Raw genomic sequence first — 13872 nt, 5'->3', positions numbered from 1 at the left:
TTTAGGAGTTCTGACATAGCTTTTTTGTTTTGCCTTTTTCAAAGGTGCCAGTTTTGGAATTATGTGTGCTTATAGAAATACTGTCTCCCACTGACCTCATGGTGTAATTACTGAGGAGCCAGCCTGTAATAGAGACTATGATATACTTTGATGGCTCCCCTCCAAAATCTGCTATGGTAATAATTTAACTCCAGTAGGAGGAACTACATAAAGATGAAATGTTTATCAAAGGGAGATAAGGAACCAAAATGCAAAATGTTTGTGGATGGCCTAGGAACAGTCTAAAGATATTAGAATTTCAGAGTATGTGTATACTATTTACTTAAATGGTACTTAAAAAGGAATTGTGCAAAGCTGGAGTTGTGAATGAGAATAAAGAAGGCTATCGGAGATGACAATGTAAAACCGTAACAAAGCAGACCAAAAAGGTTTTGAAGAACAGCTTACTAGAGACATAAAGACTAAAGAGAACCTTTTCCAAAGGTTCAGCAAAAGCAGGAAGCCTGCAGTGTGCATACAGTCATTAGATAGCTGAGATATAAGCAGGGCAGAGAAAGGAGGCAAGTCCATAGCAAAAAAGCTAAAGGAATTCTTTGCATCAATTTGGCTGTGAGGGAGTTCTTGGGCCGCACCTTTTCTTTACAGGCTGTGAGTCTGAAAAACTATTTAAAATTCAAGTGTGGAAGGAGGCTTGAGAACAAATTGAACAAATTTAGAAAAAATTGATAGCAAAAAAGCTATCAGAATGCCATTTGCCCCAGATTTTCAAGGAACTCATATGAAGCTGCCAAGCTACTATTTATTGTTCATGGGGTATCTTTCTGTAACAAAGAAAATAAAGGTGGCAAATGTGACTAAAGTTTTTAAGGGGAGATTGTAAGAAGGAACAAACCAGTAGATCTGGCTTCATTCAGTCAACTTGCCTGGTACTCAAATTTTCCTGAAGTATTGACTGAATGGATAAATAGGGGAAGAGCAAAATAATGTCTATAGAAGTCATGCCTCAGAAATCTAATATATTTCTTTGAAGGATTCAGCAATCCTATAGAAGCTGTCTCCTTTAATTTTGATTAACTGTAATTTATTTGGAATTGGAGGTTTCAGTCTGCGTTATATTAGATCTGTGATTGGACACCATTTTAAATATGTTCTGAGGTTGCTGATAGCAGGCACTTGAAGTGTGTTGTTATTTTTCTGGCTTTACTTTGTTTTCCTTGAAGAAATGCACACATATAAATAGGTGTATGATGGGGAGGTTTTGAGGCTTACTGAAGGATTCTTGTTAAGGAACATGGAGGGAAGACAGGATTAAATCTACCAAAGTTACAGGAACAATATTACTTCTATGTTTAAAAAAAAGAACGGAAAGACAGGAGGTTTCTTTTTCTCTCTGCACTTCAGGAATTTTTCCATGCTATTTTGTCTTTGCACTTCTTTCATGTAATATCTAGTTATGTGCATAAAAATTAAACTATGACATCTATTTAGTTAAAAGGTGACACTTAAAAGGAACATCCCAGATAAATGTCAGTCACTTCATGAGTCTGATTTTTCTCTACTGCTAACTTTAAATGTTTGATTACACAATTAGAAAAGATAATTTGCACTGAAAGTGTTTTTCAAAATTGCCTCTCTGCTTTTGTTACTTAATATTTTTGTATCAAATTGACTTGTTTTAACAGTTAAAACAACTGGCACTGTAAATTTGCAATGTAACCCTAGTCTGGTTTGAGCAAAAATGATCCTGAGAGGGGAATGATAAGATGCTTCAACATTTCTTCATAAATAAGAAAATCTTACTGAAACTGGTCCATATGTTTAAAATTAAGCCTGTAGAAAATTAGTTGCAAACACATATTTGTCATTCTGTTCCCCATCTATCTTTACATCATTATTTCAAGCTATTTGTGTATGGATTATAACATAGCAAGTATTAGTGGAACATGCATTTCCGAATAGAAGTTCTACACTAGAAGTTAATGCAGTGAATCACAGGAATAAACTACAAAGTGTATGTAAACAGTATGAAGGTTGGCTATTTATGGTAAAAACTTCACATGCTGTTCTGATAGTATTACTTTTGATGGTTTCTGTCTGCATCCTGTCTGAGAAGATAGGCAATACACATATATGTTTATATAAGAATATAAACTACAGTGTTTTCCCACCTCCAGCATTAACCTTATCACTGGTCACTTAGAAGAACCGATGCCCAATCCTATGGATGAAATGACAGAAGAACAAAAAGAATATGAAGCTATGAAACTTGTCAACATGTTTGATAAACTTTCCAGGTATTGTATTATAGCTGCTCTTGAGGGAGGCAGTTCAAATCCAGAGTATCTGTTCTTTGCTAACATCTAGTCTCAAAAATAATGTTACAATCAACTTCTTTGCAGGATTAGGGCTACTTTCACTGCAGAGAAAAATGTTTAGCACTTCAAAGGAAGGAGTGACATTTAACAGGACTTTATAGGAAACGACTTCTGGAGAGGATTGGACAGCCTAAAAATGAGGAGGTAGCCTCCTAAGTGGATAGGCTGTAACTGATAATGACAAGATTTTCTCCTTTTAAAATACTGGACAAAATCCAAGCCCAAGGCAAGTGTACTTATTTCCCCCAAGTCAGTGAGCAGTCATCTGATGGTAACAACTTATGTTTGTTGCTTATCTGAAGAACAGGTATCGTATGACAATAGCTGTCAACAGAAGCAGTAAGTTATATTTTAGAGCAATTAAAAGGGAATTTCAAGTAAGAATTATTGTAGTATTATTAGAATAAATGTGGACTGGATTACAAATGTGACTTTTATCTTTTTTAAAAATATAAAGTAATATCATAAAAGAAAATGGTACTTAATGTGACATGAAAGTATAAGTTACTTATACAGAAAATTGTTTAAATTTGCAATTTTCTCCATACAAAAAAGGGAGCAGGGCCACAGTGGTGCTGTAGCTATTTGTTGCTTTGACTCAGTATGCTTAGAATTTACAGATTTTCCTGTTCCATTAGTTGTAAACATGTAGGAGTGATTGCTTGTAGGTTGTTTTCTATTTAAGCAAAGTGTAACTTTACTGAGGAATGCTTAATGTAATGCTTATTCATCAATGACCTGAGCTGTAGGAATTTAGCCTAGATAAGTATGTAAGTGGATCATTCTTCAAACATATGAAGATGTGGAGGCTAGAAAACACACTTGTGCCTGTGAGAGTCAATGCATATTCAAATAGCAAGAACTTGTGATATAAATTGAGCAAACTAAGTGTTTTTACAACTCTCTTAAAGGCTAAGAATTCAGAAAAAGATATGGGTGAATCTGGATTTGATATTAGCTGGTAAAGATTGCATTAAATCAGGAGTCAAAGCAGGGAGGAATCTCAGAAGACTACCAGCGTAGCAACTGCATAGTTGTTTTTCACATTTTTTGCACGGAAAAGGAGTGTAATATGTGGTCATCACCTTAATAAAGAAAATAGAATATGTATGCAGTCTTAATTGAACCACTGTTAAAACTGTAAAATGAAATGATTGCTGGGTAGGCTAGAGAATTAGGATGCTGAGCTTTGGGGGTACAATAATGAAATGACAAAATGGTCTACAATTTTAAGAAAGAAGTTCAACACTAGAGACAAACTAAGACAGAAGACAACTTGCTATCAGTATAGCTGTTAGGGGAAAAAATCCAGCATTGCTGTAGCATAAGAGCCTTTTCAGTTTGGAGGCTTGAGGACACCTGCTGTGTTGCCTGCTTACAAACTGACAATTAACTAAGCAGCTGGTGTCCAGCATCACTCTTACCTTGGGCTTTCTCTGTCAGCTACATCCACCTGCAGTCTTTTCTATAGCACTTCGACTGCAAACTCTGCAGGACTGGGGCTGTCTTTTTGTTGTAGTGTTGTTCTTTTTTGCTATAGTGATTACTGTGGGGCAGTTTTGATTGATGATTTGACCCCTTTAGGTGCTGTGGTAACATGAATAAAATCACTTAACTGTTCTTTGCGCCTTTTTTGTTAACTGAAAATTGAAAAGAAAAAAATGACTTGTTTTCAGGAGGCTGTGGGATGTTTTTAATGAGTGTAATTGAGTGTGATTGTAGGTTTTGTACAGATGTTAAATAAAATGGGAAGCTGCCAGTCTTGTAGGCAAGAATAAGATGTTAGTAATATGCTGATAGTAGCAGGCCTCTCTCTGCTTTTTTAGAATTGAACACTTTTGCCTCCAGCTTGAGCCCTTTAGTACAAGGAGTTTTTGTGGAGTTTAAGCTACCGGTGGAATACACTTTTCTCCTTGTTTTGTAAATTGCAGACTTAAACAGGAGGTAGCTTGGATAGGAGACTTCTGTTGATTCTTGGTTTTGAAGCTTGCTTTGAGGCAGATTGCAGGTGGCAGACTTGCAAATTCTGCTATTCTTTGTTATTGCCATAGGAAGCGACATACCATGAACTGAGCAGTTTCAGTCTGGGGCAGCACTTTGCTTATAAAAGGGGAGGAAGTTTGACAGGGACAGGGTAGTAGTAGTTCCTTCTCCTCATCTTGAATAGATCTATATGTCTGTGTCTACACAGATCAAGATCTGTGTAACTTGAACAAAAGTTTAGAATGTACTCATATGGTAACAGCACATCTGGTTTGCTTAGTACAGTTGTTATTGTCCCAGGAATGGAAGCTAAGCCATAAAGAGCTAGTGTGCCTTTATGGTATAGAGAGGTATGAAAACAAAACTGAAGGGCTAATAAACTTGCTTCCTTTCCTGACTGAAAAGAGTAATTGGGCCAGTCCGTCACTAGGTTGCTCTAGATTTGTGATTGAGTGGCTTTTTGTTTTTGAAAATTACCTGATGGCAGGTTGAATTCTTTGGAAAATGAATTTGCAGAACAGCACCACTTTAATGAAAAGTCATAGCCTTTCATTAATGGCTGCTAACTATTTACATACACTGTACAGTTAAGCTGTACCTTTTTATACATGTTTATTGAAAGCTGAATAAAGTGGTAGTTTCTACATTGTTCCATAATATGCCAGTGGATTTTTGCTCTCCAGGTTTCTCTTAACTTTCAGCATTGGTACTGAAGAATTGAAACTGTTTTGAGGTGATGTAAAGTTGATCTGTGCTTTTAGGTTGTTTCAGGTGTTATTTGCCTGGTTTTTCTATTCTGTTAGCCTGTTAGTATTTAGGCCTGTTCACAAGGTATTTGATCATCAGTGAGGTTTAATAAAAATTAACCAGTTTTGTTTTATTAGAATGCATCAAGAAAAAGCTGAGAATTTGTTTGTGCACCACTTCCACATCCCTGATATTTTGACATAGATTTGGGTTTTAAAAAATTTTTTATAGAAATGGATCTTTTGCTCAATTTTGGCTTGATGAGGTTGCTTTTGAAAAGCACTAGAATTCCATAGGTTATAAATGAACAAAGATGAAAATCTTGATTACTGCAGTTCCAGGGAGATGTAGATGTTATTTAGGTAAGTTGTTGGATGTCTGAATGTGGCCCTGAGGTAACTCTATAGGCGTTGTCTGTAATAAGGTTATTGAGAATTGTTGGCTGGCTGCAAATCAGTATCCTCTGTATGTGAGGCACATCCTTGAGCTTTGAAAAACTCTCCAAATCTGCAAAAAGATAAAACTCAACTTTTCAGTTTTACAAAACACCAAAATAAGCTGAATTAAATCATTGTTGTATGATAGTCTGTCTGTTTATATAATACGTTATTGGAAATATTTTGTGTTAATTAAAATGTCTGAAAAAATATGCTCACATTTTTCCTATTATAAATGGTAGGTAGAATTGTATATTAATTGACTAATTTAAAATGTCAGGGTGCTTTTTCCAAGCCAACCTTGTATTAATAGCAAGAATCCTTTTGCTGATGAAATGGTCTCCAATTATCACAGCTTGGGTTTTGTTGTACATTGAACAGAAGTCAACAAAACAAGTATGTTAGAGAACCTGCCTAAACAAGCAGTCATACTCATTAAAAACAAAATTAATCATAGGGTGAATGAAGAAGGCAATGCTACATAGATTTTTTTTTCTTCCCTTTTCTAATCATAGAAGAAAATAATGTTACATGAAAGGATCGGAACTATTATGTAGTACTCAATTATAAGGAGGTGAATAGGTCCCTAACATGCCATTTTATCAAAGGAACAGACTGGTGCTTGCATGATGGCTGTTTCATTACAGACACTAATTCCATGTGTCAATACTGCCTTGTAGTACACAGAGCAGACAAGAAAGAGGTACCCTTCAAAACCAGGGAATGATTTTTGAGTCGTTATCAAGCTAAATGGCAAGCAGAAAGCTAAAACTTGTATAGATATATTTGAAGGGACTCTTGGGAGATCTGCAAGTGGAAGAAGAGAATGTATTTTACTGACTGTTTAATTATGGTGTGTCTCCAAGTATGCTTGAATGCTTTGCATTAGAAAAATGACTGTTGTGAAAAGAAATATTTGATTTTGTTAGAGGTCACATAGGGATGTTCAAATGTGTATAAATATGCACATTTGTGTATTTGTATACATCTTAATGGATACAGAAGAATTCACACTGCCACCTACTGGGGTGAAGTAATCTCTTCTGTGCTATAGGTTGACTATAAAGATACAGTTTCTGAATAATGAAAAGTCTTCTGAAGGTGTATGTGCCGGTTTCTGATTCCCATGCCACTTTGTAGGTCATCTTAAACAATAAGCCCATCCTCAGCTAGCCCAAGTTGACCAATCTCAGTTGAGGTCTCTAAACAACCAGTGCTAAGTGGGCAACTTGCTGAGGCTGACAGAGCTGAGGCAGTTCGTACCAGGTAAGGGTCTGCTCTTGTTTAGTACTGAGCTGAAGTTGGCCAAGTGATGCCTCTTGCAATTCTACCCAAAATTCTTTTATTTAGCAGTTACGTTTTGTTTTTTTTCCCCAAAACTTCTGATGTTAGCTTTGCAACAGCCAAGATATTTTCTTTCATCCATTTGTCTGCCTCTGTATTTTTCTTCTTTGAAATAAATGAGTGAGCTTGAGCTGTGTTCGCAACTTGCAGTCAAGTCCTCATCAGTGAAAGAATGCCCTATGTTTTACACCATCTTAGGACTAGATTATGGTTAAGAAAAAAATGTGGATCCCTGCCTCCTTTTGGAGCAATTAATCCATACCTGTCCTTTTCGTGGCATAGCATATTTCTGTATTCGTGCAGTTCAGTTTTACTGGGTAGCATTTATCTGAGGAAGTATGTATGGAGGTCTGCCTCCGAATACAGAGAAAGAAAAGCAACCTTAGAACAACCATATTTCATCCTGTTCAAGGGCTTGCAAAACAGGAAGTGCATGCAAGAACAGAAAAGTAATTGATAAGTGTCCTTGTTATTTAATGAAATGTGAGCTCAGCCTAGCTCACAGTTAAAACCAAGGGAGGAAGAAATGCATTGGGAATGAAGCTCAAATGCAGTACAGCACAGTCCACAATGGTATACTTTAAAACGGTTTACAGGGAGCTGAGGAACATAGGCTTTTGAGCATCATGAGAGAATATAAAAATGCACTTCAGTGCCTCAGACTTCTGAGTTACTCTGCGAAACTTGGTATATTTATCAGAACTGCCCCCCCCACCCACACATACACATTAGACTTGTGCGTGTGGGTATGTCTTACTTACTGTATCTAGTGTTCAGTGATTCTGGAGATGACTCATTTGGAGAGAGAAAGTTTGTATTTAAGTTCTGGAATGTGTGTAGCAGGGGTATGAAATTGAACTGTGAAAGGAGAATTGCAGAGAAACAGCTATTTCTTTATAATGGGCAAAGGATGATGAGATAAAACTTTCTGAGAAGCTCCCATTTACAGATATCTGTAAGCATCCTTATGGGGGAACGGGGTTGAGAAGTGAGAAAATGTGTAGGTTTTTCTGCAGTTTGAAAGGTTACCTCCCTGCTTGCAACCTGCTGTCCTTAAGTTGCATTCTGTTTCAAAGGTTGAGCCATAAAGCTAGCTTGGCCAGCAAAAAAACACAGTCAGTGAAAATTCACAGACAGGAGAGAAGTCATGCATTTAAAAAGAGAAAAGTATATTCCCATCTTTACTCTGTGTTCCGTGTGGGTGCTTGCTCTCCAGCTTTTCCTTAGCTTATCAGTACTGAGTCCAGGAATTGCATCACAGATACTATGGGGTCATGCAAAACTGATCCATATTTCCAAGTTGTTTCCATCCTTAAACCCCCGTCTGTGTCCCTCTGCAAGATTCCTATTCTAGCCTGGAATATTTCAATTGATTCATTATTTTCTTCCGTTTCTCTTTCCTTTTTCTTTCACTATTTCTTTATCCTTTACTAGCCAGTATTATAAATAATAAAACTGAATTTTAGAGGGCTAGTAAATGGATAATTCCATGACTTCTGACTGTGATGGTAAATGTTTTAACCCGAGAGCATGTATTGCATTTTTTAAAAACAAAAATGTAGGATCTTCTCAGCTTAGAGGTAAAGCAAAGGTGATTTTGTTCTTTCTTTGTGGGTATTTTTGTACTTTTAGGACTTTAAAAATATGAGCAAGGACTTATTCTCGAGGTTATTCTCCTCCAAAAATAAGTATAATAGAAAGATGACGTGTATTCTGAGACTTGAACCTGAGTGAACTGTGAACTGTCAACAACACCCAAGAACTATTGCAAGACTGATTACAGATTTCCAATCATGTATTATGGTGTTTTAAGTTAAGCTAAAAAGGCATCTGATGTGTAGTATTTCTTCCTATAAAAAAGATCTTTGCTATTAGACACAATTCCACAGTTCCTCACTGCCATAGTATGATTGCCACTTCTGTGCAAACTGATGAACTTCTCTTGTTGAGAGAGACCAGAATGTTCCAAAAAAAACTTTTAGAGACTTTTTTAAACTGTTGTTTGACTATACAACATCTGGCTTGTGCATGCCATGTAATTCAGGTGTTGCATTTCTTGCTGTTCCTGTTGTTGCATTAAGGTAAGATTGCCAGCTGTGTGCAAATGATTTTTTTTTCTCCTCCCCAGCTGAGGTAGTAGTGCAGACCAGGCAGAAAGCTGGTGAAATGCCTTTGTTTCCCCACTGGGTGATGGAGTTTTACTCTCTGTGGCTCTGCAGGGGGGAGCAGGAGGGGTATATCGGCAAAGTGTTAGTGGGCTGCCTTTCAAGCATGGGGTAAATTGCATCAAGCCTCTCCTACTTTATTTAAGGTGACTCCTGAATATTCAGGGGTATTCTCCAATTTTTTTTCAGCAGAAAATCAGAATGTTATCTCTGCCCTTACAGCTTTTGCTATAATCCACATATAAATTAGGTGATAAAAAGTAAGGATTAAATAAATCTTTGCTAATACTTTTTGATTGGCTTAATCAATAATTAATCATCTCTTAGATGAGGCTGTAGCTTGTGGAGTAGATATAATTGGATTAGCTGTTGAGAGGCCTTTGGAGCTTTGAAGAGATTAAAATGGCTGTCAATCCTGTAATTAAACTGCCACAAACAAAAGCAATAGTATTAGAATCAGTCAGCTTTTTTTAAAATGGATCAACAAGTACTTACACACTCTTAGAAGTGGTGTGGGCAGAGTGTGTTCTCCTGATGATGATTATTACCCTGAATGAGATAAATATGTATCAAATAACTTATTTTAATTTTGTGTGCATATATTGGCCAGAATGGCAGGTGAAACTTTCAGAAGAAATGTTTGTCAGTGAACTCTCAGAAGAAAAGCTAGTTTGTGTATTTAAAACAGTGAACCTGCTCCTTGTCTTGAGCCTATTAGGCACTGACTTTTCATGGTGTCTTTAATTGGCTAAGTAGGTTTGGCCTACATGAATGAAGCCTTTATCTGTCCTCCTCTTCCCCTCCCACCTATTTTGGAAGGGTTTTTGTTCCTCTTTCTGCAAAATAGAGAGCTTTAGCAGAAATTACTTCCTTTTAAAGGCTCATTATGTATTAAAGCATATACTGTATGTGATTGTATTATATTCATGTGAATTGATGTGAGTGCATATGCTAATATATATTCCTTTTTAAATCTCTTACAGAGATGAGTTTATAAAACCAATGGGAGTGCGACCGGATGGTACAATGGCTCCTTTGGAAGAAACAGTCAGCCAGTACCATACCAACAAGCAAGACAGTTCAGATTCAGACTAAAGCATCACCTGCTTCACTCCCAGTTCCCCTTTAATCCACATCTTTCCTTAGAACTATGACATCCTTTATCCAAACATTTTACCCTTGCATTAGCAACATCACTTTAATTGTTCTATTACTGGGATATTTAAAGGATGGATCGTGTTGTGTAATGTCTGCATTTTTATTATGTCTGTTTAAAGAACACATCAATTTATTAGTTGATGATCAGTTGATTAATTTAAAACTAAATGTATTTCAAAGGGATAAAAAGTGAAAACCTACAATGTAAAATAAAATATAGACATTTTAATTTTCCAGAATCCTGTTTTCTGAGCTCTGTAGGTTTTCCCTGTATGTGGGGGGTTTTTTGTTTTTTTTTTTTTTTAATTGGTCTTGCCAGTTCTCTCTTTCTATGATTCTAAGTAAAGAAGCAAGCTGGCTTAATTGCATTAGGAGTAGAGGATATTTAAACCTAGGAGTCTGACCCTGGGAAGCTGCTTTTAAAAGGCATTCAGTGATTTCACAACTATAATTTTTAAATGTCATTGGATTTCTTCCGATTACTCACTTCTGTGGTTAAGCTGTCTCTCTCCAGATTTTACCACTATGTCAGTTATTGGTTGCTGCTAAAACTACCTTTGAAACAGGAACAAGATGATGTATGTTGTGGGTTCCCCCTCCCCCATGTTAAGACCACACAAATATAGTCCCTCTTATACCTTTGGTTAAGTAAAAACATCTCTATACAAAACAGCATTCAAGTATTTACACTTAAATGTTGCCATGAATAGAAGTGGACTGAAGTGAAATGCATGTGCGAGTGTTTTACTGCGTTGGGGCCTACTTTGGGGGATTAATGGGTGTGCCTCACTTGAAGAGAAGTCAAACCAATCAACAAAGAAATTGTTTCTTTTAGGGTGAATTTACGGAGTGATGGGATGGAGGAAGAGGGAAGACAAGTGTCACTTTCAGTCTCTAGAGCTCTGTACTCTTTAAAATGAAGATTAAAGTTTTAGGCGTGCTGCACTGTTGTTGCCTCTTTGCCTGCCTGGTTTCTTTCTCTGTGTATTTCTCCTGGCACAAAATATATGAAGAATAGTCTTATGTTCTAGTTTGTAATTCCTTCTGTTGCTCAGAAATATACACATCCCAATCTTGTGCACGTTTCAGAAGTTGGTGAATGTTTTCCAGTATTTGTTTTCTTCAGCTTGACACTGGTTCCTTGAACTAAGGAAGTTAGTGTTCAAAGACCTTGTAAAGAGAGGACTTGGTATGAAATCATGTTACCTCTTCCCATGTGAGAAGCTTCCCCAGAGTTCCTTATTCTTCCAAAAGGCCTGAAAGGAAATAAGCCACTGCCACCATCTCAGCAGTGGCTTGTTTTCCTGAAGGACACTGCTCAACCATAGCTATGTCCCTTTTGTTAAAGGAAACTAGGGACATTGTCTCTAATTCTATACACTTCTGTATGCTGGGACCCTTTTGAACATTATAATAATCCATGTTCTAGGTTATGGCTTGATTTGGGTTATATTTTCTGCTGCACAAAAGTGGAACATCACAAAATGTATAGGGGAAAAGGAAGCCAGATTAACAATCACTGCATTTATAATACTGTAATCATACCTAGAAGCCAAACCAGGTAGAAATAGCATTTATGTCTTCTATTTAAAAACTCTACTTCTCTACTCTTATCCTCATTTCTTGAGTGAGGTTGTTTTGGGAGCTGATACCCAGGAGCAAAAAACATGCTTAGTTGCATCTAAATTTGAGTCTCAGAAATTATATTCCTGGTATAGCATCATCCATCAACTACTCTTAGCTCAGCATAGGCAAGTATTAAGTGCACTGCAGGTGCAAAGAGTATTTATGAACTCTCCCTGAGGAGCAAAATTTAACTACCTCTGTTAATGAGGGTTTGAGCCATGTCTTGGCATTGGCTGAGAACTGCTTCTGCAGCTCCATGAAATAAGTGTTTCTGCATGGATTTCTGTGGAAGGGATGCATACAGAGCAAGAAAAAGAGCAAAAACCTCAGTTTGTTCTATGAGCGTTGTCTACAGCACCTAAAATGATCAGCTGGCTAAAGAGGCCAATAAAACAGTATTGGCTCCAGGGACCTCGTTACAAAGTATAGCATAAGGCTTTTGTGATGTGGTTCCTGCCAATTGCAACAGTGCAACTATTGTTTAGTTTGTCTTGGAAAACACGTGCTTATGTTGGGTTTTACAGACACGAGATGCTGCTTCAATTAAGAAGTGAAACTGAAGACAAAGTATAGGAGGTTCTACCTGAACAATCTAGCTCAAGAGTGATTTGTGCACTGGAGTTGCCTGTAGCAAGACTGCTGTTTGATTTAGTTAAATTAGTAACTTCCACTACTGCAGTAGCCAAAGCATTTCTTTTGTTCCGAGGTGATAGTCTATGGAAAAGCTGCTGCAAGACTGTATCAGCTCCTCTTTGAAATATAACCCAGTTCTATCCATAGCTGTTATCAGCTGGACATCTGTGAAAGTCTTGGGACAAGCTTCTTCCAATGCAACAGTGCATCTGCTTGCTTGTGTGATGTATGAGGTTTGTTTTTCTCTTCAGAGTAACAATGCATATATACAGATTTCTTTTGGATTGGGATTCCAGAGAAAAGTAAAGCAAACACTTGGTTGTTTAACAAAAATTCTCCCTGAAGCTGTTTGCTTGGTCTATGAAATTAGGGTTTGCTTTTGGGCTTGCTTTCAAAGACAAATCTCCACACTGGGCAATTGGACCTTGTTTAAACTAGCAAATTTTTCAGGAGCTGAGTAAGTTTGAACAATTTGTCTGGGCAATGCAATGGGTGCGATCGGCCTATGGAGCTGATTCAGTGCTGTTCAGAATTAAATGGTGTTTTACGCTTTGAGGGCTCTTCATAGTCTGACCCTCTCTTGAGATTCAGTCCCTGCTTACTAGGTTTTAGTTGTTCCAGGTGCATTTCCCTTGCAGCATCCATCCAGCAGTTCCCTTTGCATTTGATAACTACAGAGAGAAACAGGCTTCTTTCATCTTTTCTAAAGCTGTCCCTAAGTGACCCGCACCTCTTTCTTACGAATAGCGAGGAGGGCATGGTGTTGTCTGAAGCAGGAGTCTAACACCAGTCATCAGGGAGTGTCTGTGGCTTGACTTTGCCATTATAGGCTGGGACTTTTTAATTTCTCCCATGCTTTGCCTGCTATCAATTAGCATCCCCAAAAGTGGAACTGTTGCTCCTTGTTTTCTAGGTTACGTGCAGGTGAGAATAACTCTAATATTAATGCTACTTGTCTGCCATGACTGTCTATATATTTTCTTTCCTTTTCAATAGAACATAGAGGTGCTGCACCTGCATTTTGATGAGCCTCAGGAGTTGCTGTCCAGAAGTGACTGTAAGAGTCTGCTGCAACTTAAGAGTATTTTCATCCCCAGTAGTCTCAAGCTTGGAGAAAAATGAAAGGTTTGTTAGTTCTTCTAGCAGTAGTTCTGATAGAATCACTGTATAAATATTTGACATGCAATTTCACATACTATGAACCATTCTAATATGAAATAATAATATTTGATTGTATAAATGCATGCTTTCATTTTTTTCTGAAATTCTTGAGTATGGTTACCTAAGAAAATAATGTAATCAGAAAAAGGAACAAACATGGTGGGTAAAATGTCAATATATATCCTGGTGGTGACTATCAAGTTTTTAATCAGTGGATTCCAAAGGCATGTGTCTTTCACACTC

At 37.2% G+C, this 13872-nt stretch overlaps 1 protein-coding gene across 1 annotated transcript in view; it reads left to right on the top strand.

The window, feature by feature from the left end:
* The window catches only part of RIC8B (RIC8 guanine nucleotide exchange factor B), a 37510-nt gene extending 26356 nt beyond the window's left edge, over nt 1-11154 (top strand). The window contains exons 9-10 of the mRNA XM_026117989.2: nt 2175-2294; nt 10035-11154. Of these exons, the coding sequence (XP_025973774.1) occupies nt 2175-2294; nt 10035-10146 (232 nt within the window). The 3' untranslated portion in view covers nt 10147-11154. The remainder of the gene's footprint in view (nt 1-2174; nt 2295-10034) is intronic.
* The last annotated feature ends 2718 nt before the right edge of the window (nt 11155-13872 follow it).

Source organism: Dromaius novaehollandiae, chromosome 1 (assembly GCF_036370855.1).
Source record: "Dromaius novaehollandiae isolate bDroNov1 chromosome 1, bDroNov1.hap1, whole genome shotgun sequence".
Classification (NCBI taxonomy): Eukaryota; Metazoa; Chordata; class Aves; order Casuariiformes; family Dromaiidae; genus Dromaius; species Dromaius novaehollandiae.
Note: the sequence above shows the minus strand (reverse complement) of the source record. Positions and strands in the feature narration are given on the sequence as shown.